Source organism: Elephas maximus, chromosome 9 (genome assembly GCF_024166365.1).
Source record: "Elephas maximus indicus isolate mEleMax1 chromosome 9, mEleMax1 primary haplotype, whole genome shotgun sequence".
In the NCBI taxonomy this organism is placed as follows: Eukaryota; Metazoa; Chordata; class Mammalia; order Proboscidea; family Elephantidae; genus Elephas; species Elephas maximus.
In genome coordinates, this window is record NC_064827.1 from 27,498,221 (window position 1) to 27,524,178 (window position 25,958).

Here is a 25,958-nt window from a genome sequence, read left to right on the forward strand (position 1 = left end):
CAGGGTAGGCTTGTGGGAGGTGCCAAGAAAGAAAAATCCATACTACCTGCCAAAAATTCAGACACACTCAATGATTCAGCATATTTTCACTAAGGAAAACACATGGTATCAACAAAAAAACTCAAAGCAGAAAATGATTGGGCCGCCAAAGGGTTAAGTTTGTTTGTTTTAAAATTTTTAAGTTATTAAATTGTATCAGATCAGAAAGGGGTGTTGGTGACTCTCCTAACGTTTGTATAGGCTTATTGAAACCAGGACAGAGATATATTTTCTGTGACCAACCCAGCGCCGGCAAAACAGAGAAGGAGCAATGACTTATCACCCCAGAGAGAACACCACTCCTCCTTTTCAGGCTGCGGAGAGCCGGGTCAAAGGGCAGGCAGGCAGGCGGCTGGCAGCGCCGCTGCGGCTACCTGCAAGCCGAGTAGTCACCTGAGTCGTGCCAGTCCCCGGGCTGCTCAGCTGCAGCGACCGCTCCGCATCCGCAGGGGCACGGACAGCGCCCCTGGGGCGGAGAAACAGAGCCCTCGGTCTCCGATCCGGGAGCCAGTCGCCGCGCCAGCGTCCGAGCCCGCGGTGGGGCCGGCGCCCAGGTGCTGAGCGCACGGCACCTGCCGGCCGGCCCGCGCCGGGGCGGGGCTTCCCGCGTCCCCTTTAAGAGGCGGCATCACCCGCCCTGACGTCAGGGTATCTCTCCGCACGAGCCCGGGTCCCGCGCCGGCTCTGCGCCCCCGTGCCCACAGCCCCGGCCGCGGCACGACGAGCGGCGGCCCGGCGAACGCGCCGCCCGGCTCGGCCCTCCTGCCCGCGCCGCCGCCGCCGCCTCCTGTCCGCAGCCGCCGCGGCCCGCGTCTGCGCGCCCTCCTGCACCATGTCGGTGGCCGGGCTCAAGAAGCAGTTCCACAAAGCCACTCAGGTGAGGCGCGTGACAGGTGTGTAGCGGGGCGGTTTCGGGGAGATTTTACGGTCCCCGGCCCGGCGCCCAGCGCGCCCCGGCTGCACCCCGCATCGCCTGCCCCGGCCACCGCAGCGGCGGCCCCGGGCATCCCTGGGCAGGTAGCGCGCTTTTCCGCCCCCTGCTCGGGGCGACTCCGCAGGCACCCGTTGGGTCCCCGGCATCCCGCCTCGTCACCCCGCGCGCCGCCAGCGCACTGCCACGCGCGGGCAGGCTGGCAGGGAGGGGACCGCGGCTGCACCGCGCAAGTGCTGGGCGGCGCGGTGGGAGATTATGTAAAGTCGCCTCCTCTCTGGTGACCTTGAGGCGTCGGAGTGCCCAGCCGTCCCGGGATGTGGTGGCAGGAGCGGTGGCCCGCACGGGGGGTGGCTGCGGAGATGCCTGCCATCTGCGCTCCTCCTCGGTGGTTCCCTCCTTCCCTCCTTCCACAGCGTCCTCCGGCTCAGAGGAATGGGAGGGAATGACAGGGGGGTCCTTCAGGGAAGCGCCTGCCTGAACTTTTCGCTGGAGAACTCAGTCGTCTAACTCCTTCGACCCCAGGGATTGACCAGCAAGCTATCTGCGTGCCTTTGACAATTTCCTGTGGGTTTTGGTGTCTTGATAGAGTCAAATTGTTGAAAACTGAAAATTATCATGTGTTTCGAAGTATTTAGCGTGCCTTTTATACCTTGGATATACCAACTTTATGGGGTTACTAGTCTGTGATTATAATAAAACTTATTTAATCCTTGTTCTAATAATTTAAACCTCATTGGGCTAAATTGAAGAACAATAAGTGAATGCTTTCGGTGTGACCTATTTCTTATATAATGTGTATGCTTTTTTTTCTTCTTAAAAATAACTCTGAAACAGGTTCTAATCTAACGGATCTTTAGTTAAGAGCTTTGTGGATTTACCTTTGAATAGTTTAGCCTTAAATATTCTTTTTATAGATTAGCCTTAATTAATATTGAGCTTTTCTCATAAGTTTTCAAATGTAATGAGGTTTTTCCCAGGCTACCACAATAGCAAACCTATTACAAACCACATCCAGAAGGAATGAATTTTGCAGAATCTTAGTTAAATTAGGATGACAGATGCATGAAATTCACTGCACACGAGTGTGTGTGTGTGCACGTGCGCCATCTCTGATCACTGTAGACTTGACTTTATAGAATCAGTTATATTGGTCAGTTTGGGAACTGGGGAAAACTAGAACTGTTTTGGTAAAAATGCCCATTCATGTAATTATTTTTGCTTTTCAGATTGAAGCTTCCTGTGACCTCTGCCTGAAAGGCTTGTAAATATAAGTGCATTGTTGTAGTTGGGGGGCCCCTTGCACCTTTGTACTTCAGGTTCTTCCAGGTTTACGGATCCAGCATATGTTGCCCATACATCCCCAGGCAGAGCAGAGCATCTCTGAAGTAACTAACCTGTCTTGGCCCAGGCACTTGTCACTTCCCTAAAGCAGACCTCAGCTTGACATTTACCAATACCATGTCCTTTTTTTTTGCTTCAATTTTGGAGATTTCCTCTGTAAAGCTTGGTGCCCTAAAAGGCAACTAAGAGTCTTGGCTGCAGAGTGGAAAAGGCCAGGATTTGAACCCACCTTTACTGTCTTTGACTTTGAGTGAGTTATCTGACTTCCAAATCTGTCTTTGCTAAAGTGAAAATGATACCGATTTTCTCAGGTTGATGCGGGAATAAAGGAGTTTGTAATACACGATAAAAAGTGTTCAGTAAGTGATAGCTATTAATCTTAATAATTTTCCTAGTATAAATACTACCTTATATACTAGTAATAACGAGACACGAGGAAATAACAGAAACTCGAATGTTTAGCTTTGCGAACCTAACAATAATCGATTTCATTTCTGCCAAGTCCTGCGGCTATATGTAGCTATAAGATTCAGAATAAAAAATTGAGTTGCGATACAGAAGAACTTCTTAGACGGTTGGAGGAGGTCTATTTGTGCTAAAATCAGATTACTATTTATCGCACTGACTCAATATGCAGGCTTACTGCATTATTTTCTTCTTTTTATTGGAAAACCTTACATTTTAAAGGTGAAGCAACACGTTGACTTATATCCTTAAGTTGGTGTAGCCCAACCATAGAAAGCCCCAGACAAAGATTACTCTTCCTGTGTACATATGTATATTTTGATATGTAAAGTCAGTGCTACTGTTTGCATGCGACAAAGATAATAGGGGAAATGGTCATGCCCTACTTTTGGAGCCGTTTTCCCATACAGCTTCATGAGCCTGATCTTATTTACGAATGAAGCGTTAGACCTGGCACTGTTTCTTCGTGAGAACTGTCTTTGTTTTATTTTACAAAACAGTGGACGTGCTAGATTCTAGCCTATATGTATATGTCCTCTTTAGGCAGCCATCTCTCCAGTTTCCACTGAATTGAGTTTTTTGTTTATTTAGGGGAGATACTTGTATTAGTAGAGCAGCCTGTCTTCAGTGTTTGAACCACTGACTTGAGATTTCTGATTGGCACATCACACCTGTTCTTTTTCATTAAAACTGGTTGTTTCTACCTTGTTACCGACAATAATTTTCCGTATCTCTACTCTTTAGAGGTGAAAAGATGCTTTTGCAACTTTATTACGAAAAAACCCCCAGTGCCATTGAGTCGAGAGGAGAAAATCCTTTAGACTTGAGAATATAATAAAAATAGCAAAAATCGATCATCTTCTCATTTTAACATACTTTATTATTAAATTACTCATAAGGAAATAATTTACCATACAGTTAGAATGAATGAGATAATCTTTTTACTGTAAAATAGGGCAGATGAGCATATATTACTCTACTTTTAGTGAGTTTTATTCATACTGAGATTTCATTTTAGCAAAAGTACTGTTGATTTTTTCACTTGGGTTAAGCCAGAAGTATAGATAAAAATAGCTGTCTGGTTCCAATTAATGTCCTGCTCTTATGCAATTTGTACTTTTTTTTTTTTAAAACTTAATTATCATATATTTGATGTGGGGCTATCTTGCTTTAAACTAAGACGCGTAAGTCTTTTATAGAGTAAAATTTATTAGGTTATTATTTGCATAAAAGGATTCGCCGTAGTATTCTTCTAAACGTGGCTCTCGAATCGTTATTTAAGAGGGCAGTTCAGTTTCTAAATAATATATAACATTACTGTGTCGAATGAGGTATGCTTTCTTCTTTTTAATGGACCTTTTAGGATGTATACCTATTATAGACTGTATCTTCTGATTTTTTTTTTTTTTTTAATGACGGAACTCTTGTTTGGAGAGGCTGTGTATTATGATACAGTTGGGTGTGTGATTATTGCCACACTCACATTTTCCAACTAGGAAAGTTAAATTACCTTGGTATTTTGTTCCTTTCTTGTTTTAACTAATTTGTGCTTCCATCACATTTAAAAATGCTGTGTTTTATATAGATGTTTTGCTCTGGAGAAAGTTACATAAATAGGTTGATGCAGGCGTTAATTGGGTGAGACTTAAAATTTATTAAGGTATGTGATTAAATTTATAATTAAGGATTTTATCTGAGTGAGGGCTGACATTCCTAAATCGTCTACTCTAAGTGGTAGAATCTTTGCTGCCTTCAAAACCTCAAGTGTGGTTCAGTGGTTGACCCAGGGCTCCTATACCCCGTAGATTCATGGCCTGCAATCCGTAATAGACTGCAGCGGATCTTTGTATTTTCTAACATTATATGCCAGTTTTTTGGACTAAGAGGGGTCAACATAATGATAAGAGGAGAAAATATTGAAATTGTCAAGGATTTCATTTTACTTGGATCTACAATCAGCGTCCATGGAAGCAGCAGTCAGGAATTCAAACAACATATTGCATTGGGCACATCTGCTACAAAAGACCTTTTTAAAGTGTTCAGAAGCAAAGATGTCACTTTGAGGACTAAGGTGCACCTGACCGAAGCCATAGTATTTTCAGTCACCTCATATGCATATGAAAGCTGGACAATGAATAAGGAAGACCAAAGAAGAGTTGATGCCTTTGAATTATGGTGTTGGCAAAGAATATTACATATACCATAGATTGCCAGAATAACAAACAAGTCAGTCTTGCAAGAAGTACAGCCAGAGTGCTCCTTGGAAGCAAGAATGGTGAGACTTCATCTCACGTTTTTAGGACGTGTTATCAGGAGGGATCGGTCCCTGGAGGAGGACATCATGCTTGGTAAGACAGAGGGTCAGCAGAAAGGAGAAAGACCCTCAGTGAGGTGGATTGACACAGTGGCCGCAACAATGGGCTTAAACATAGCAGTGATGGTGAGGATGGTGCAGGACTGGACAGTGTTTTTGTTCTGTTGTGCATAGATCCATATGAGTCAGAACTGACTCGATGGCACCTAACAACAGCAACAAAGAGATTATTATCAGATTCTTAAAGCAATTCCTTACTCCTGTCCTTCCCCCTCTTAAAGTCAAAAAGCGTGGCCAAAAATCGATCATTTCAGCAGGAGAGAGTGGAGTAGTTCAATAACTCTCTCAAACCACTTTGTTACTGGGCTTTAGAAAGTCTTGATGAAAAATGCAGGCTTCTCTGAAACAGTTTTAGGAGCAATCAAATATAAAAAAAACATTCCGGAGGTGTCGAGAGTGAATGAGATGATGCTTGTGAGCCTGCTGTGCTTGTACGATAAGGATAACTTGAACCATGTAAAAGAAAAAAAAGTTACTAATGTGCTCTAACCCGTTAATACACACGGCAGATGGACCTGGGGGATGCGCGAAAGGAAGTAGCAAGTGAACAGTTTCTCTTTAGACTGGGCTTTTTCTTGATCAAAGTTATTGTTGTTGACACAGTTATATTTTTGTAAACCTTTCTCCCCCATTGTGATTATTGTTGTTTTAAATTGAGTTTATATGAATTTTGGTTTTAGTGTGCTTAGAACATTAAAATGTACCCTTAATTAGAGTACCCTTGAAAGTGCTCAGACTTGGTTGGGGGACATGGTGGCTGTTTTGAGGATAAATGTCACTGTAGGGGGGAGCAAATGTGGGGGTCTTAGGTGTTCTTCCCTTAAGTTTGGAGAGCAGATCCCATTCTCCTTCACCTCTTCGGTTACATGTGGATTTCCAGGCATCACGCAACCCTAGACTTTCTTTAGAGCGGGTAGAGGAGGAAGTAGAGAGAGAAGGGTAAGACCCACTGGTAAGTGAATGATTAGAACTGAGCAACATGGTAGAGTCTCAGAACAGTTCTAGGTTTAGAAGATGTCTAGTGGTGCTTTTCTAGGGATGAGCATCCTTCAGAAGTTATAGCCAGAGGGGCAAGACACTAGTTGAGTGAAAAGTCAATAGATTTCAGTGGCCTCCATTTTTTTCTATTTCCTTTCCATTTTTTTCCTTTTAACCCTTTGTATTCTTCTCATTTTTTTTTGTTTAGCTTTTTTTCTGTTTCCCTAATCACATTAATAACCCTAATGATGAAAAGTGATTTACATGGTCTATAATGTTGGAAATCCTGGTGACATAGTGGTTAAGTGCTACAGCTACTAACCAAAAGATCGGCAGTTTGAATCCACCAGGCGTGCCTTGGAAACTCTATGGGGCAATTTTACTCTGTCCTATAGGGTCACTATGAGTTGGAATTGACTTGATTGCAATGGGGTTTTTTGGTTGTTAATAGATAATGAAGACTAGGAGGGCTATAGCAATGACCATTAAAATATCATGATTATGAGACCCTATCAAGCTTTCAGAAACCCTGGTGGCATAGTGGTTAAGTGCTATGGCTGCTAACCAAAGGGTCGGCAGTTCAGATCCGCCAGGCACTCCTTGGGAACTCTGTGGGGCAGTTCTACTCTGTCCTATAGGGTCACTGTGAGTAGGAATCGACTTGACGGCACTGGGTTTGGTTTGGTATCAAGCTGTCTTGCACACTATCTTTCAAATGGTACCAAATCACCAGGAGTACTGTCCACTACTTTCTTAGCTTGATAGGCTGGTAGTACAGTGATAGCTTCATTAACCTTGGCTGGAGATGCTGAAGAGCATGTGAAGAGGTTTCTAGCAGTGTGCCAGGGACTTTTACTGATGACAGTTGGGTACTTGATTGTTCATCCTACATTTGTTTTTGCACTTGTGGAAGACTGGTGCCAACATAGACACGATGAAATGTTATTATCTAGCATGAGGACATCAGACTGCTGTGTGGTAATCTGGAGTTGTTCATTAAATTGTCGTTGAGGATGTGTGCAGCACAATTTTACTGTGCTGAGGGTGAGGAGCAGAAGTGTCTGCAGCCTGGGCCCCGTAGCGCATGGCCATTGCCTGTGGCGTGTTGGCCCCATGCTGTTTGCCATTGAGGAACCATAACCCTGGATGGTTGTCTAGGTGCAGCTGGTGGACAGTGCCAGACATATTTTGAAATGATGAGATATAGCACCCTGAGATGTCCAGTGAGGACTTGGTGTCAGGACTTTAGAATGGAGGCATCTTGGCTGGAGAAAGAATAGTCAGGCACAGTCTGCACAATGAAGTAGCTCCAGAGTGAGGTGTCCTGTACCTATTACAGGGTCGGTACAACTTCACCTTTGTCATTTTCTGTGTATAATGATCATGAGGTGACCCTGATGTGCCTCTTTATGTTGAGTTAATACTGTAGACATTGACTTGATGGCCATATTTATAACATTCATTATTAAACTGCTTAAGTGGCTACTTCTGGGTGAGAGGGATCTACGAGCCCAAACCTTTGCTATGACCGTTCTCCATCATCTTCATACAGTGAATGAAAGAAATGCTTTCTGGTGGTAATCATCATCACGGATGTTCATCAACATTCATGATACTCGTCATAATACCGTTATCAGGATTTAACTCATGAAAGTTAATATCCTCTTATCCAGAAATCCTTTCTTGTTCCTTATTCTCAGCCTTGCACTTGAGTTCTGTCTCCTGTACCACTTTTTAAACTAAGTTTAAATAACTTAATGCTGTTTTTTATTAAACTCTTTGCTATTCATCTCGCCTACCACTCCCTGTGCATCTTCGGGTCTTTTGAAGTTCACAAATCCAAAATCTTTGGATTTTCCACTTTTGGGTCATTATATTCCTATTAAGCCAGACCCATATTTGCCCAAGAGTACTGACAGTACCCATCACCCATCACTTCTCCAAACTCCCTAGTTCTAACTTCTGTTTCTCAGTTTTTATAAAACTTAAATTGTTCAAGTATTTTGTGATCACGAAGATGGATTTAATTCATTTTTAAGAATCTCTTTCAGCTACTTTCTGTATTTTAAGATATATAAGTTTAAAGTCTTTTGATCCATTTTCACCATAAACCACTTTGTATAAAGAATATGTCTAAGGCAGAAGGCTTATCATAGATGGATGCTCTGTGTCAATGCATTTGTCTAAATTTTGAGGAATGTTATCAGTTCTACTTTCATGAGTCAGTGGGTTATGCTGATATCATGTGATATCTACCGACCTGCCCTTTGTAGCGTCTAAATTGGTGTCCAGTAACACTGTGTACGTTGGTTGCTGTCATGAGTGATTCAGGTGAACTTAGTCAACTTCTGTAGGCTCTTCTTTCTGTAAGGTTGTAGTGAAGTAATTTGACTGGTCCCCAAATTTGCCATTCAGTTTCACCTTTGTGGCTTGTGCAGCATTGATATTTATCTTTAAATCGACTATCTTAACTTTAATTTAAAAAATGAATCATTTTATCACTTTCAGAAATGGAAAAAACACCGTAAATAGAGATACAGGAAATCCTCATATAAAATCAAGAGTTAGATCCTAGATTCTCTTGCTTGAGTAAATCTGTGAGCTCGAAGCTTATTCTACCTTTGTTAAAACAGGAAATTAACAAATGTTGGACAGGTGGTAGACGTCTCAACAATACACTGAGACTTTGTCCATTGCAAAGTCAGAAAGATTGAAAGAAGAGTAAAGTGAATGAGATCCTCACTGAGAGATTTGGTGTAATTGAGAATGAGTGTGTATACCAGCTGTATTATTTAAAATATGCTCTCCTTCCTCCTCCGTAATTTGACTATATAAATGGATGACCATTTTCTGGTCACCAAGAACCTTCTTCCCATCAGAGCTAGGGGATTTGATTATGCATCATACAGGGGAAGGTCATTTATTTAAAGCAGCTCTGAGTCATCTGTTCTGTCCCTAATGTTCAGAAGGGAGGCAGAGGCGGACTTCAAGAGAAGTCCTTGGAATCGTTTAGAAAATGCTGAAAGACCACCCACTACTAGGCTGTGTGGAACGTGGTCAGTAGGAGCTCAGGATTAGAAACTCAGAGACTTCAGATCTCCTCCCTGTTTTCTAATTATGAGAAACTGTGAGATCCCACACAAGTCACTCGATTGCTTCCACCCTCAGACCTCATTTCCACAGCTGAGGTAATGTGATCTTGGGCATGACTTTAGGTTCTGACGTTTTATACATTTGGCCTTGTTCCTCTCTGATTCATTATCTAAGTGTAGTTATAGTGATCTTTGTAAAGGGCAAATCTAATGTTGCACCTCTGTTGAAACTTTTCTGTGGCCCCTCGTGGATCCTAGCAGAAAGTCCTCAGAAGTCCTATTAAGGAGTTTGGAGTGTGATTCTGGCCCCTGTTTATCAATCTCATCTCTCACAGCTCTTTACATTGTCAGTCCTCCACGCAATAACTATACCGATTATCTTTTACATCTTTCCATTATACCATGCAAACTTTCCTGCTCTGAGCCTTTGCACCATGCTCTTAGCCTTTCCTTCACAAGGAGGAAATGCCTCTTCCCTCTCTCCCATCTTGTACTTCACTAATCACTCTAAGGTTTCAGCTTGATATTTTCTCAGGGAGATTTACTCTTCCCTCATTTGGTGTGGGTGAAATATCTTTCCATGTTAGATAGATATTGCCCATTGTACTTAGTGTAGTGCTTGGCCCACTGCTTTGCAAATGTCTGTTTCCTTGTTGGTATACCCCAGGGCGGCCATAAGGAAAGCGACCATGTCCGTTCTGTCCTTCACTGTGCCCTCATGCCTGGCCCATAGTGGGCACTCAATATTTGTTGAATGAATATATTCTTTCCATTTTTTTCTGTTTATCCATATTTATATATATTTAAAAGGGGTTATTCTATGAATGTGTTTTTAATCTGTTCATTTCTGCTTAAAAATTATTTCACGTATTTTTAAAACCTAATTTAGAAGTTAAATCACGCCTGCATAAAATTTTAGTTTTTTAAATTTTAAATAAACTTCATGAATGGTAAAAATGGCAAGCATGGCTAGGCACTGTTTTAATTCATTTGCTATCCACAACAACCTTTTGAGGTTGTAGCATTATCCCCATTTTAGAGATGAAGAAGCTGAAGCCCAGGGAGGTTAAGTAAATTGACCAAGGTTATATAGCTTCAGTGGCAAAGGCAGGATTTGAATCCAGACCTGCTGGTCCCAGAGGTAGTAACTGTTAGTAATTCTCAATCATGAGTCCTATTTTAACCTTAAGTGTCAAACTGAAAAAAATATCTAAAAGCTCTTTGTAATCAGAAAGCGATGAACATGTTGGTAGAAAAATTAAAAAAATAATATGAAAAGGCAATATATGAAAAAACAGCTACAAGTGGCCAGCATACAAATATAAAAAACATGGAAATCAAAACAGCGATATGTGACATTTTTTCACTGTTTAGATCAGCAGAGATTAAAAGGATGATACCATTGTGAGTTAGCAAGGGTGTAAAAAATTGGCGTCTCATTTGATGGCGGGCGTGTAAACTGTTGTAACACTTGTTGAGATGAGCGGTTTTCTTTCCCAGTAATCCCATTTGCAGGAATCTATTCACAGGAAATAAATGGATGAACATGCAAAACTTATGTACAAGGTTGTTTACTTAAGTGTTGGTTATTATAGTGAAAAGTTAGAAACAACCTAAATGTCAAGCTATAGGAGATGGGAAAATAAATCCCAGTGTGTCTGTTTTATAGAGTAGACATAGCTATTTTATCCATAGGGCAATATTTATTGGTGCAGGGATATTAATGGTTATTGCTGACTTCAAAAGAACAAGTCATAAAAGATATATGCAATAAGTTTAATATTGTAAAAATATAGCCATAACAGGAGCTAAAATGCATTGAGCACTTATACACCAGGCACTGTGCTATATTGTCTCTTCTGTACATAACATGATTTCATGATTGAAAAAAACTTAACATTTAAACAGTGATTATTTCTTGGTAGTGGACCTATGAGTGAGCAGTTTGTGTTTCTAAGTTTTCTTTCTTGTCTTTCATTAAGTCCTGTTGGTGCAATGATTAAGCACTTGGCTGCTAACTTTAAGGTCAGTGGTTTGAACCCCCCAGCTGCTCCACAGGAGAAAATACCTGGCTATCTGTTCCGTAAACATTACGACCTAGGAAACCCTGTGGGCAATTCTACTCTGTCCTACAGGGCCGCTATGAGTCAGAATCTACTCAACAGCACACAACACCATCATGACATTTTCTTTCCACTCTATGATCTTTATTTCACTCTTCCATCTTCTCTTTCCCAGGTAAAGTTGAAAACAAGATTTATAAGCGTTTTAGGAGTCATTACTAGGATTGGAGCAAACCCTGTTTCTAGCCAAGTTCTAGAACTAAAAATAGATTCAGGTTTGCACCATTAGGCATTTAGCTTAAGACTATTGAAGCAGCTGCCTCGCCTTCCATAGAGCCCTAGATGAAATTGTGCCGTCAGGGTTTCTTCCAAATGCCTCGCTGCTTTTCATGTTTCCCCATGGAGAAGTGTAAAAGCATCATAAATAAGAATGCTCCTATTGAATTTTGCTGGCATTTCTCTTAAACGAACATTTTTCCAGATCCTTGGTCTTATACTTAGGAAAGACAGTGTCATGGTTTTGATTCTGTGTCAAAAACAGAAAGGGAAGGAGAGCAGCTAGGATATGTGTGGAGTAGAAGTATGTTTCTGCAAGATAGTTGTGGTGATTCGGTTTGAGCTGTTCAGCCTCTCCTTTCAGCCTCTAAACAAACCAGTTGCTGTCTAGTTGATTCTGATTCATGGCAACCTCATGTGTGTCAGAGTAGAACTGTACTCCATAGGGTTTTTAGTGGCTGATTTTTTCTGGAAGTAGATTGCCAGGCTTTTCTTCCAAGATATCTCTGGGTGGACTCGAACCTCCAACCTTTCAGTTAGCAGTTAAGCATGTTAACCGTTTGCACCATCCAGGGCCTAATGTTCCCTAGTGGGCCTCTACTTTGAGGACAGAGAATGTAAGGTTAGGAAGCTGTGATGGAAAAAATACCTCTTTTTCCACCCTATTTTTTTAATACAAAATAGAACAAAATGGAAAACCGTTACTGTGAGAGACAGGCTCAGTTACGAGAGGAGCAGGCCACTTTGAGCTTCCACCCTGAGAGGACACGTCTGGCAAGATAAACTGGAGCACTCAGGGTAGCTCCTTGTTGGACACAAATGTGCCTTTATGGCTGGTTTGGCTTTCTCAGGGCCCTGGCAGCCTTTAATGGCTTCAGTGAAAAGTACTTCAAGCTCTGAGACAAATAGGCTGTGAAGTCATTTCTGGAGCAAAACTTGCATTTCCAAACACTGCAGAATCTTCAGATTTCTGGAGTAGATATTAACTTGTAGGTTGAGAAACGGTTACAGACTCTCTGAGTTAAGAAATTCGGTTTCCTGCATAGTAATTGGATGGAAGCATATATTTAGTCAGTGCTTTTATTTTCTGCAAGAACTTCAAGTTCTAGTCCTTTTAAGATGTTTTTGTATTCCAGCATTTGAAAATATCACTATTTAAGATTGATTGTTTTAAATTAATGTAAATAATGGAACTTTGCTATCTATGCATTTCTGTATTATATGTTTTTCCCTGGGTGGTGCAAACAGTTAACACACTCAGCTGCTAATCAAAAGGTTGGAGGTTCTAGTCCCTCCAGAGGTGTCCAGGAAGAAAGTCCTGGGGATGTACTTCTGAGGAACCAGCCGTTGAAAACACTGTGGAGCACAGCTCTACTTCACCACACATGGGGTCGCCATGAGCTGGAGTCAACTAGACGGGAACTGCTGGCTCCCTTAGAGTGGGAGGGCTCTGCAGGCTAGTTCTCTCATAATTGGACATGACTGGTGGAAGGGGAGATGTGAGTTACTTTGTTTGATTTGTGCATTTTCTTTAGCAGGTTATTAAAATACATTTTGGTAAACTAAGACTTATTTTGATTCAAAAACTCATAAAAGATTCTTTTTTGGGTTTTTTTTTTTTTAAAAACATTTAATTATGGTTTGGGTGAAAGTTTACAGAGCAAATTAATTTTTCATTCAACAACTTATATACATTTTGTTTTGTGACATTAGTTGCAGTCCTCTCAATGTGACAGCACTCTACCCACTTCCTCCCTGAGTTCCCCGTTGCCATTCACCCATTGTTCCTGCCCCTTCCTGCCTTCTGAACTTTTTTTTTTGAGCAGATGTTGCCCTTTTGGTCTCCTATAGTTGATAGTTCTGAGGAGCACTTTCCTCATGATTGTTATTGTTCACTTTATAGGCTCTCTATTGTTTGGCTGAAAGGTGATCTCCGAGAGTGGGTTCAGTTCCACGTTTGAAGGGTGTCTAAGGGCCATAGTCTCAGGGATTCCACCAGTCTCTATCAGACTGGTAAATCTGGTCTTTTTTATGAATTTGAATTTTGTTTGACATTTTTCTCCCACTCTGTCCAGAACTCTCTGTTGTGATGCCCGTGGGTGATTGGTGATGGTAGCCAGGTACCATCTATTTCTTCTGGGCTCAGGCTGGTGGAGGCTGTGGTTCATGTGGTCATTAGTCCTTTGAACTAAGTGTTTTCTTGAGTCTTCATTACTCCGGAGAGGAAGAGACTAATAGCTTTATCTTAGAAGGGTGCTCGCCAGCTTTTAAGACTTCCATTGCTTCTTACCAAAGTAGGATGTAGAACACTCTTTATAGACATTATGCTGATTGACCTAGATGTCCCCCAAGACTGTGAGCCTAAGCCCTCAAGCCCAGTGACTCTGTTCCTCAATGTATTTGGTTATGGCTAGGAAGTTTTCATGACTGTGCCCCCTGTGCAAGATAGATTCTTAGTTAAGACTATAGTCTCCCAGGTGAACTGTTGTAATCGTAAGGTCTGTCTTGATTTATAGAGCACACGTGGACTGGAAAATAGCATACGATTCTATCCCTGTACATTCAATCACTGCACCTTTTCTGAAGCTATAGTTTTAGAGATGCTTTACTTTTGTCTCATGGTTAGTTACTCGTGGCTCTGACCTCATCCAAGCATCTCTGGTATGTCAGACCTGGTTCCCACCACTCAGATGTCTGAATTAAGTCTGAGATGGGACACGGATATTACTATTAAAAAAAAAAAATAGTTTTAGGGATAGCTGTCCAAAGAGTATTCTATTAATTGATAGAACATGGGGGAAAAATAGATATGGAGGCCAAACGAGTTTGAAAAATATTAGATTAAGCAAAGTTAAGCAAGTTTCTGAACTGTAGGACTTTCCAAAGCATAAGCATCATATTATGTTTGGAATTCTTGAAGCAGGGTATGGTATGTACAATTTTTCAATCTTAATAGATTAGTAAGCTGTTTTGGTTGTCTGCCTCCCCCCCTTCCTCCTTTCTTTGTTTCCTCTTTCGTTTTCCCTCTTTCTTTGCTTTTTAAAGATTATTATACATTACCCACACATCAAACGAGTAATGGTTCTTCAAAAGTTCTTAAAGCTTGGCTTTATATGAATTTCATTAAGTGGGGATATACCTGTATTTTGAAATAAGTATAAAGATTATTTGATTAATCCTCCCTGCCAAATAAAAGTCCTTTATTCAATATGTCAGATATTTAGATAATCATGATTTAACTCTTTAATGCATAACTACTCAGATATTTGCTTCTCTAATATTCATCCCAAACTGGAAACTACCATTAACTTTTCTCTTTGTTGCTGAATGCTGTGTGAACACCATAAACTTTAAAATAACATGTCTGGGTCTATGTGCCTAGTTACCACGATGGCACAACTGGCTAGGGAGAGGGCAGATTGATATTAAACCTTTTCACATGTGGGAAAACAGAGGCTGAGTAACTTGCCACAGTTTTCTGCAAAAGAGAGTCTGACTCAAACTCTCTTTTGCATTCTTCTTTGCCATCAGCAGGCTCTGCGGGCCTAAACCACTACCAGCAGTGCCGGGCATGCTCATGGCAGCTATGTGAGACTGGCAGGGAGAGAAGCAAGGCAAGAGCATGATGAGGATGTAGGGTGGGCTGTTCCCACGGTGCTACAGGTGGCCAGGGCTGTAATTGCCTACACTGTCTAAAAAAGCCATTTGCGAACACAGAAAATACTCCGTTCTGACGTTAGAAAGAATTTATGGGATTGTAGCTTTTTCAGAACTAAGAAGTAAGCATTGGAAGATTTTTTAAAAATAACATTGTGGGAAAGAAGCTTTTACAATATGTCGCTCTTAAGAAAATGTTATACAGTGTATGTGATATGTATTATAAATACAAATTAAAAAATGCTTACTGTATAACATTTTCTTAAAAGTAATAAGCCACGGTGCTGTCAGTTAAATATGGCAGCACATGGGGCTTGGGCCACCATGCTTTGTGGTTTTAATTTTGTTGTAAATTTAATACAAAGGAGCTATATTTTCATGGTTGATAATTAACATCCATTTGATAACTAATATTACTCAGAACTGGGACTGCTTTGTGAAGAGTGGACATTATTCCAGGCTACCTTCTCCTATGGATTGAATTGTGTCCTCCCAAGATCTATCTTGAAAACCTAAGCCCTGTAGCTGTGAATGTGATCCTGTTCCAAGGCTCTGGGCTTGGGCTTTGTTATCTTAATTAGGTCATACCAGAGTAGGATGGGTCCTAAACCTAAACCCTCTGAGTGGTTTTTTATAAAGGAGAGTGTAGACACAGAAAGTCACAGAGAGGGAGACCCCATGTGATGACAGAAGCAGATGAATTTGTAAGTACCAAAAGAATTCCTAGGATTGCCAGCAGTCACCAGAAACTAAGAGAGAGGCCTGTAGAAGGAATCGACATGGCCAAGGCTCTGATTTGAACTTTTAGTCTCCAGAACTGTGAGAAAATAAATTTCTGTTCTTTAAAGCCACCCGTTTTGTGGTACTTTGTTGTGGCAGCTCTAGGGAACTAAGGGACCTTCCATTATTACTTTACATGTTCACTGATTAAAATAATCTATTTCTATACCATACAGTCTTACCTGTTTTATCCAGGTTACTAGTAATGTGAAATTACCTTTCCTGGCACCGAATCTATCACCATGAAATATTGACACATACTATAATGCTTGTTTTCGAAATGCTGTGTGGATGCCTCAGACAGCACACTTCTCACCACCCTCACTCCCCCCATCCTAGTCCAACCCATGCTCGTTTCCCAGGCATGCTTCTTCAGCCGCCTCCTGACTTGTCTCCCAGCATTCCCTCCGCCTGCTCCAGTCAGTTCACATTCTATCCAGACTGATCATTTCAAAACCCAAGGCTGCCCTTGCAACTTCCGTACTTGAAACTTGTCAATAGCCTCTCCTTGCAAAGACCAGAATCCTGAACAGTGAGTTGCATGTGCCCGCCAGATCTGGCCCTGGCCTCTCCACCCTGATGGAGTGCCTGTTTTCCCCTCATGCTGTGCTCTGGTCACATCCATCTGTCTCACAGATAAAAAGTAGGTGTTTAATTGATGACCTGCCAGGCTCTGTGCTATGTTCTGGGTGTAGACAGAGGAATGAAATAACTCATTCCCTCTTTCATACAACTGGCAGTGTAGTCTGGGAGACAGACAAATAATCATGCAAATATATAATTAGAAATTGTCACAAGTGCAACAACAACAACATAATAACGAGCTATGAGGGACTGACGTGAGGTTACTGCTGACATTGTATCATGGAAAGAGACTGTTCTTTTCAGCATATAGAATGGTTAAGGGATTGTTTATCAAATACGGATGGATAAACTCTCATCAGAAGAGATAATTCCAAATGTGCACACGTGAGCAAGGTGCTGTTATTTGTACATGAAGAAGGACAGATGATGGTTTCACAGATACTTGGATGTTTTAATTCAGAGAGGATAGCCTTGAGGATAAACAACTAATTCTTGTATTTACTGAAGGCAGGGTCTTGGAACATCTCCAGCTGGGGTAGTTTCTGTTGAATGAGTAAAATTGTATGTTTTATATCATCATTTTTTTCCCCCAAAGACAATATTTTTGGCTATTATGGATTGAATTCTGTCCCCCCAAAAATATGTGTTGGAATACTAACCTCTTTACCTATGGATATAATCCCGTTTGGTAATAGTCTTTCGTTATGTTAACGAGGCCATATCCCCGCAGGAGTGTCTTAAGCCAGTCACTTTTGAGATCTAAGAAGAGCAGATTAGGCATAGAAGCAGGCAAGCACAGATGGGAGAAGGTAGATGCCAGGCCACTTGAAGATTGCCAAGGAAAAGAGACAAGGACCTTTCCCCAGTAGATAAGGAGAGAAAGCCTTCCCCTAAAGCCGGTGCCCTGAATTCAGACTTTTAGCCTCCTAAACTGTAAGAAAATTAATTTCTGGTTGTTAAAGCCAGCCATTTGTGGTGTTTCTGTTATGGAAGCATGAAGACACTAAGATGCTGGCTAGAAGCAAGTGGTCATTGAGTCTCTCTCTCTGAGGGTGTGACTTTAAACTGAGAAGTTGAAGATGAGAAGGAACCAACTCTTTTTATAGACTTGTTGGCTGAGGGGGCAGTGTGCATGGAGGTCCTCAAAACAGACAGCTGTGCAGCTCAGCAGTCAGGCCAGTGTGGCTGCATTGAGCACCCACTCTCCCGCCTACCCACTTCCCTTCTCCCTGAGGCTAGTTCACTCCTGCTCATCCTTTAGCCCTTAATGCAAGTGTTACTTCTTGGGAGCCCCTTCTCTGACCTCCTAGATTGGATTCACCGGTGGCCACCGAGTTGATTCCTACTCATGGCTACCCTATGTGTGTCAGAGTAGAACTGTGCCCCATAGGATGTGTCAGTGGCTGCAGCCTTTAGGAAGCAGATCAGTGGGTCTTTCTTCAGAGGTACCTCTAAATTCCTGTTAATACACTTACCATGGTTTGTGATTGCGTATTAATTCGTATAGCCCTTTGATTACACGTCTGTCTTCTCTGCTGCTCTCTGAATTCCTGAAGGCAGGGACTGTGTGTCTGTTTGCTTACTTTTGGGGATGATGATAACAATAAGTAACGTGTATATATATATATTTTTTTATATAGCAGTTACCACTTAGCTCAAACCCCCAATAATCTTGTGGGGGTAGGTAATGTTATACCATTTTACTGATGAGGAAACTAAGGTACAAAAAACAGAGAGATTAAATGCCTTATCCAAAGTAACACACCCATTAGTTAATGACGGAACCAGAATTTGATGCTGGCAGTTCATCATTTGGATGCTGGAATAGACTTTAAATGCATACTTCAGTAATTCATTTATTCAGTCAGTACAACATAATAGAAAGTCTGGTAATAAGTGCAAGTGTGTTGTGCTGATTTGGTATTTGGTGAAAAGAGCATTTCAGATGAGTGGAGAAAAGAATGGATTAGCCAGTAAAATTTGGACAGTCAGTTATCCATTTAGAAAAGAAAATAAAACTACTATACCTTAAACTAAACTAAGTTTTAGGTGGTTGGAAAATATAAAGGTAAAGAAGTGTAAAGTGCAAGTACGGAAATTGTAGAATAACTATTATTTTTCCTACATAAAAATAAAGAACGGGTGGTTCGCAGAAGTGTGCTAAATACGGTTGAAATGACTAGTGGGGATGAAATTTGCAACATACAACTAAAAAATAAAATTGACTAAACCTAGCCTTGGCAAGGGTGTGAGGTCAATGGGTGCTCTTATGTACTGCTGGTTCCTTATTTCTAGGAGCCACTTAGTAGGTGTCATAAAACTGGTTATTCCCTTTGATTAATGAATTTCTTGGGTTTTATGATAAGAAAGCTCTTTGGGGAAATGTGCAAAATATATGCTCAAAATTCCTCACTGTGTTTATGGTAGTAATATATTGGTACAATCACAGGATGGTGTTCTGTGCAATCGTTAAAAATGATTTAATTTAGTGAACGTTTTGACCAAAGATTGTATAGAATCCTGATCAAAAGGGGAAAAATGTGGAACAGAATTTCAAATTCTTATGGACTCCAGACTTCTGGAACCTTGGAAGTTGGATAAACCCTTGAAACTCTTGCCCTGAGTTAATCTTGAAACCTTAAACCAAAAATATCCCCTGAAGTCTTCTTAAAATCAAATAATAGTTTAGCTTAACTAGTAAAAAAATTCTGCCTTGAGCATTATGCTCTTTTGAGGACTATCTATATGGGATCAAATTGATAACAGCGACTCAAAAGATTAGATAGGAAGCTTAGGGGGCAATGAATTTATATTAATGGGGGAGGAACAACTCAGAAAAGGAGGGTGAGAATGGTTGCACACCTCGAGGCGTGTAGTCAGTGTCACTAAATTGTACACGTAAAAAAAAAGAAAAAATTCTTTTTTTATGTAGAAACTGTCAAATTGGTGTATGTTTTCCTGTGTATATTCTCAACAACAACAAAGTAAATTTTTCTTTAAATGATGTAATCTATCTGTAGTCACCTGGAAATCTTTCCATGATCAACCTGGGGTGGGACAGATTTTAGAAAGGCGTGTGTAGTACGCACCTGTGTGCAAAGTTGCGAGTATGGCCTGTGTCTGGCATTGTGAGTGGATGGTGGCTTGGAACAAACTTCACAGTGTTAACGATTATCTTTAATCTTGGGCTTTTGAAAGTTTTCTTAATTTTTTGATGTTTTGTTTCAAAAACACAAGTGGTGAGTATATACCTTCTGCTAATAAGAAAACTATTCTGCAGGAAATGAACATAATCATCTAAGGCTATGTGTCTTCATTTATTTATTTCTAATCTGAACAGTTATATTCCTTATGAAAAATTTAATATTTTATCCTTTTGTAAGTATTTAAATTCTTGTAACACTTATTTTTGGCTCTTATGAATGCTATTCCCACTTTCAGGCTCCTTAGCCATTCCTTTAGGGGTGTTTGAGATATTTAGGGTATAGAACAGCAGCTCAAACATAACGGAGGGAGTGGGGTTCAGAAGCATTTTCATTAAAATTGCATGAATAGTGGAGTTTATTCTGCAGCACAAAGTCTTCCTGGATGAACTGGATCAAAACTCAAAATTATAAACATCACTGTTCTTAATCTCTTGTTTTTAATTAAATGCCCCGTGTTGCTTTCTAGCCTTGAAAGACAGTAAGACCAAGGGGGAAAAAAACCTAAACTGTCAAAGATAGGAGTAGAGTTTTGAAGGGAGAATTTCAAACAGCCCACTGACACATACACCTCCCTCAGAGATAATATTAAACAGCACAGCTGGTTCAGATTCTGGTCTTTTCTCAGTCAGATCTTCAGAGAACAGTTTAATAAAGCGTTAATTATGTAGCAGCCCTACACATTGCAGACGGGAATATCTAGCTGCATAATGTTGCTAATGATAATCTGTAGAAAGCTATTTCTGGCCTTTTGTAAGGTATCTGTTCTCTGGTTCCTAGGGCTATGGTGTTTTCAGAACTACAAACAGCATTTAGTATTCAACACTCTATCAGGTTCAATGAATATACACCATTATTTTGGAGAATAGACTTTAACGATTGGCTTCATGATAACCCACAACGTGGAGACACATTTGGGATTTTTAAGAGACTACCAGTCGTCCTAGGTGAGGGATTCGTGGAAGGCAGAACAGAAGGAAGAAAATGGTGCATGGTTTATATGGGTGGAAAATGCCACGTGCATCTAAGGTTTCAGATATAGAGATTGTAATGAGTGTTGGAGCTACAGTAGGTGTTCGAATGCTATAAATTTTTTTCTGCAGTTTGTTTTTTAGCTCTGGGTGGGATAACATTGCGATTAAAAAAAATCTTTTAGAATGTGTATCACAGTGTCACTGACCATTGTGTGTATGTACCTCCAGACTCATCCTCGGCTGCCTTGGGCAGGCTGCCATTCCTCCAGTTGTACTTTGAGGCTGGGCCCTGTTGTGGGTGGGTGTGCCCGTTATGCAGATATTTGCTTCTTCTGGCTGTCAAAGCTCTTGTTATATTAAGTGGTATCTTATTCTTTAGCCTGAACCAATCGGTTAGCAAAAGTCATATATAGCAAAATAGGCAAAAGGTGGGACAAATAAGCACAGGGCTTAAAGTTAATGTTCAGAGGATATTTTTAGACTTAGAAGCCACTTGCTGCTTTCCATGAAATAGTCAAGTGTAATTAATGGCTCATGTTTCCCTCTCTGGTGGTTTTTCTTCAAAGGATGAGATACTGGTTTCAACTGCTATGTGTATTTGTGTGTGTGTGTTCTTTAGAATCTTGGGAGTATGTTTATTTTATCTAATGGCTATAGTAATAGTATTTCCCTTCATCCATTTTAATGTATCTTTTTAAATCATTACTACAGAAATCAAATCTTCCCATGCATCTTGGTTTCCTGGGCTGCTGTAACACTATACAACAAAATGGTGGCTTTAAAGAACAGAAATTTATTGTCTCACAGTTTTGGTGGTGAGGAGTCTGAATTCAGGGCAGGGGTAGGGCCATGCTATCTCTTGTGTGCTCTGGAAAAAGATCCTCCCTTGGCTCTTCCAGCTTTGGTAGCCGAGGGCATCTCTTGGTGTTCCTTGGCTTGTAGCTGTATCTTCACATGCATCTTCCCCAGTGTGGCTCCGTGTCTATTTTCCCCTTACAGAAGACACCACTCAGAAGCATTAGGGTGCACCCTACTCCAGTATGTCCCCTTGAACTTAACTGATAACATCTTCAGAGAAAGAACCTAATCCAAACAAGTCACATTCATAGGTACAGAGGTTAGGACTTCAACATATTTTTTTTTGGGGGGGGGGAGGCACAATTCTGTTCCTATACAATGTGAGCTAAAGAAAAGTTGAATCTATATATTAAAATAAACCACCAAAGTAATTAGTTTTTTCTATTTTTAAAAGGATAGAGGAGGAAGCAAGTGAGAAGCTGGCTTCCTTTGTAATGCTTAAGGATAGCTACAAGTAGTTTTTTAGGTCATTGTATGTTTGTATAGTTTTTTTGGTAACTTGTTGAAGCCGACCTTGAGAACTTGGGATATGGCCATTAGGGGAGAGAGTTTGAGGGGTGGTAAGTCTTTATCTGTCTGCAGCAGATTTGATTCTGTAACATACCCACCATAGCTAAAAGCAATTCCAAGTCCAGTAGTTATAAAAAAAAGAAATGTTCACATTTGGGAGTCATAAATCATATTTTAGAGCTGGGAATCTTACAGATAATTTCATATATGGGAAGCTGAGACCTCACCATTTTAATGGCATTGCAGAAAGCCATTTACCTTAATGTAACCTAACTTTTCCTTCCTGGACTTTTCTTTCTTACCTTTTAAAATACAAATCATACTCTGTATAAGGGGCTAAAAAAATGAAGGGCTCCAAGAGGCAGAAAGGGCCGCATGAACCAGAGACTACATCATCCTGAGACCAGAAGAACTAGATGGTGCCTGGCTACAACTGATGACTGCCCTGACAGGGAATACAACAGAGAACCCCTGAGAGAGCAGGAGAGCAGTGGGAGCAGGAGAGCAGTGGGATGCAGACCCCAAATTCTCATAAGACCAGACTTAATGGTCTGACTGAGACTAGAAGGACCCCGGAGGTCATGGCCCCCAGACCTTCTCTTGGCCCAGGACAGGAACCATTCCTGAAGCCAACTCTTCAGACATGGATTGGACTGGACAATGGGTTGGAGAGAGATGCTGGTGAGGAGTGAACTTCTTGGATCAGGTGGACACTTGAGACTATGTTGGCATCTCCTGGCTGGAGGGGAGATGAGAGGGTGGAGGGGGTTAGAAGCTGGTGAAATGGACACGAAAAGAGAGAGTGGAGGGAGAGAGTAGGCTATCTCATTAGGGGGAGAGTAATTGGGAGTGTGTAGCAAGGTGTATATGGGTTTTTGTGTGAGAGACTGACTTGATTTGTAAACTTTCACTTAAAGCACAATAAAAATTATAAAAAATAAAATAAAAAATAAAGGGCTCTATTTATTGGTTGAGATGATATAAAAGAGGAAACAATGGAAGGGCAACAGCCAGACATCCTTGACATTCTCCTCTAGGTTCAAGGCAGGGTGCTCTTGGCATCCCTACACCTTTCCTCAGGATCCAGGTAGCTAGAGACAGATATGATCTTAATGACTCCATGAAACCATGACTTGCACTGGTACTGCTGGGTCCCCATTTTTTTTTTTTTTTTATTGTTGTTGCTTGCATCAACCTCTGGATTTGGTCTGAGTGCACTACCTAAGTAAGCCTGACTTTCTTCTGCCCTGAGATTTTACTCTCTTAAGGCTACTTTGGCCTGTCCACTGGAAATGGTCTTCTCCCTGACTGGTACTGTCTCTTCCAAGGATGCTATATCAGATACAGGGCTGTTTTTTCTTTACCTTATTTACCTTGAAAACACCAGTCAGTGGAGTGTCATGTTAATCACTGTTAACCTGAGCTGCTTGTTTTTCTTAGAGAATCTGTGTTAGGTCAGAGTTGAAGCTTATACCCTTTTTGGGGTATGTTATAATGAAATCTAGGTAGGTTGTCTCTGATTTGGTACACTTTAGCCAAAACATCTTTGTGTGACTTTCGCTTCTCTTTGCCAGTGTTTTGCAGCATATTCCAATGTAGAGGCACAGCTGCCATACCTTTTTCATCCCTAGCTCCAGGAGATTGGCAACACCAATGACTCTCACGATGGTGGACCATTCCTTCCAGGCGAGACTTGACCCCTACTCTACAGAAGTGTCCTGGTTCCATATAGACTTATCAATGTGAAAATAACTGAAATATTACTGATTTGCAAAAGAATAATTGTAAGTAACTGGTAATAAGGCAGCTGATTAACAACTTTTCCTCTTTTTTCCCCATTTTTGAGGAAGACGGAGTGGGGGGAAAAAGGCAGGAACACCTGTACCAAAATGGAAAAAATTTCTATGTATAAAGAACGAGGGACTTCCATTACTATAGCATTCTTTTGTTTTGTATACTTGAACTAACTTCAGGGGGATTAAAAGTAATCCCACAATTATCCCAGAAATTGATGTGATATCAAGAAAATCCATCTTAAATCTCCTACAAAGTACATTAAAATCTTCCTCATTGTTGTACTTTTTTTGGGTGGGGATTATTTTCTTTGGTAGTATGTTTTTATTTTATTCTTCAGACATAGGCAAAGAACAACATTTGTGGGGCGGCGGGGGGGGGGGGGACTTGGACCCAGTACCTGAGCAATGCTATATGTGACTCTGATTCCTGTGATGTCCCATAGGGTCTCTGGGTCTGTGAGTAGAAAGGTCAGCTTAATTCAGGCAGGTTGAAGGGTTTTGATTTGTTCATGAGAAAACTCCCAATATGTTAAACGATTTTGAACATACTATTATTATTGTTATTTTTCCTTTTAGCTCATGTGCTGAATGGATTTGTTTCCATGAAAGCCCAGAGCGAGTCACTCTGATTTTTGGCTTCTGATCATATTGGGGTGTGACTGTCCTGGTCCTGTGCTTGGTGCTAGGGATAATATGGTGAACAAAACTACTGGCTGGGAGAGATCTTAGACATCATATGCTCCAAAAACTGCATCTCAGAAGTAAGGTGATTTACCCAGTTCTTTGGTAAACTTTGCTTACTCAGTGTTCTACTGAAGCAGGAGAAAGTGTTCTAGGAAGCTGGCTGTGGAGTCCTGGTGCCTGGGCTTCACTCTGGCTATGCTACCACTCACCCAAGTTTGCACAGATGATTAAGTCTGTTTCCAATTCTTTAAAATGAGAATAAGGTCAGTATATCATGAGGTTATTATGGAGAGTAAATGAGCTAATGTATGAGACCATTTGTTGTTGTTAGGTGCCGTCGAGTTGGTTCTGACTCATAGAGACCCTGTGTACAACAGAACGAAACACTGCCTAGTCATGCGCCATCCTTACAATCTTTGTTATGCTTGAGCCCATTGTTGAAGCCACTGTGTCAGTCCGTCTTGTTGAGGATCATCCTGTTTTTGGTGACCTTCTACTTTACCAAGTATGATGTCCTTCTCCAGGGACTGGTCCTTCCTAATAACATGTCCAGAGTATGTAAGATGAAGTCTCACCATCCTCACTTCTAGGTAGCATTCTGGCTGCACTTCTTCTAAGGCAGATTTGTTTGTCAGTCCGTGGTATATTCACTATTCTTTGCCAACACCATTGTTCAAAGGCATCAAATCTTCTTTGGTATTCTTTATTCATTGTCAGCTTTCAGATGCATATAAGGAGATTGAAAACACCATGGCTTGAATCAGACGCACCTTAGTCCTTGTAGTGATGTCTTTGCTTTTTAAAACTTTAAACAGGTCTTTTGCAGAAGATTTTCTCAATGCAGTGCATCGTTTGATTTCTTGACTATTGAATCTGTGGGTGTTGATTGTGGATCCAAGTAAAATGAAACCCTTGACAACTTCAGTCTTTTCTCTGTTTATCATGAGGTTGCTTATTGGTCCAGTTGTGAGGATTTTTGTTTATGGTGAGGTGTAATCCATCCTGAGGGCGGAAGTCTTTGATCTTCATCAGTAAGTGCTTCAAGCCTTCTTTGTTTTCAACAAGCAAAGTTGTGTTATCTGCATTTTGCAGGTTGTTAATGAGTCTTTCTCCAATCCTGATGCTGTGTTCTTCTTCATATAGCCCAGCTTCTCGGATTATTTGCTCAACCTACAGATAGCATAAGTATGGTGAAAGGATACAACCTTGATGCACACCTTTCCTGACCTTAAACCACTCAGAATCCCCTTGTTTTATTCAAACAACTGCCTCTCGCTCCATGTTTCTCATGAGCACAATTAAGTGTTCTAGAATTCCTATTCTTCCCAATGTTAACCATGATTTGTTAT

The 25,958-nt window shown here is 41.0% G+C and overlaps 1 protein-coding gene across 1 annotated transcript in view; it reads left to right on the forward strand.

Moving 5' to 3' along the window:
- The first annotated feature begins 778 nt into the window (after window positions 1-778).
- SH3GL2 (SH3 domain containing GRB2 like 2, endophilin A1) overlaps window positions 779-25,958 on the forward strand; it is a 191,772-nt gene continuing 166,592 nt past the window's right edge. Inside the window, exon 1 of the mRNA XM_049895262.1 lies at window positions 779-916. Within this exon, the coding sequence (XP_049751219.1) occupies window positions 872-916 (45 nt within the window). The 5' untranslated portion in view covers window positions 779-871. The remainder of the gene's footprint in view (window positions 917-25,958) is intronic.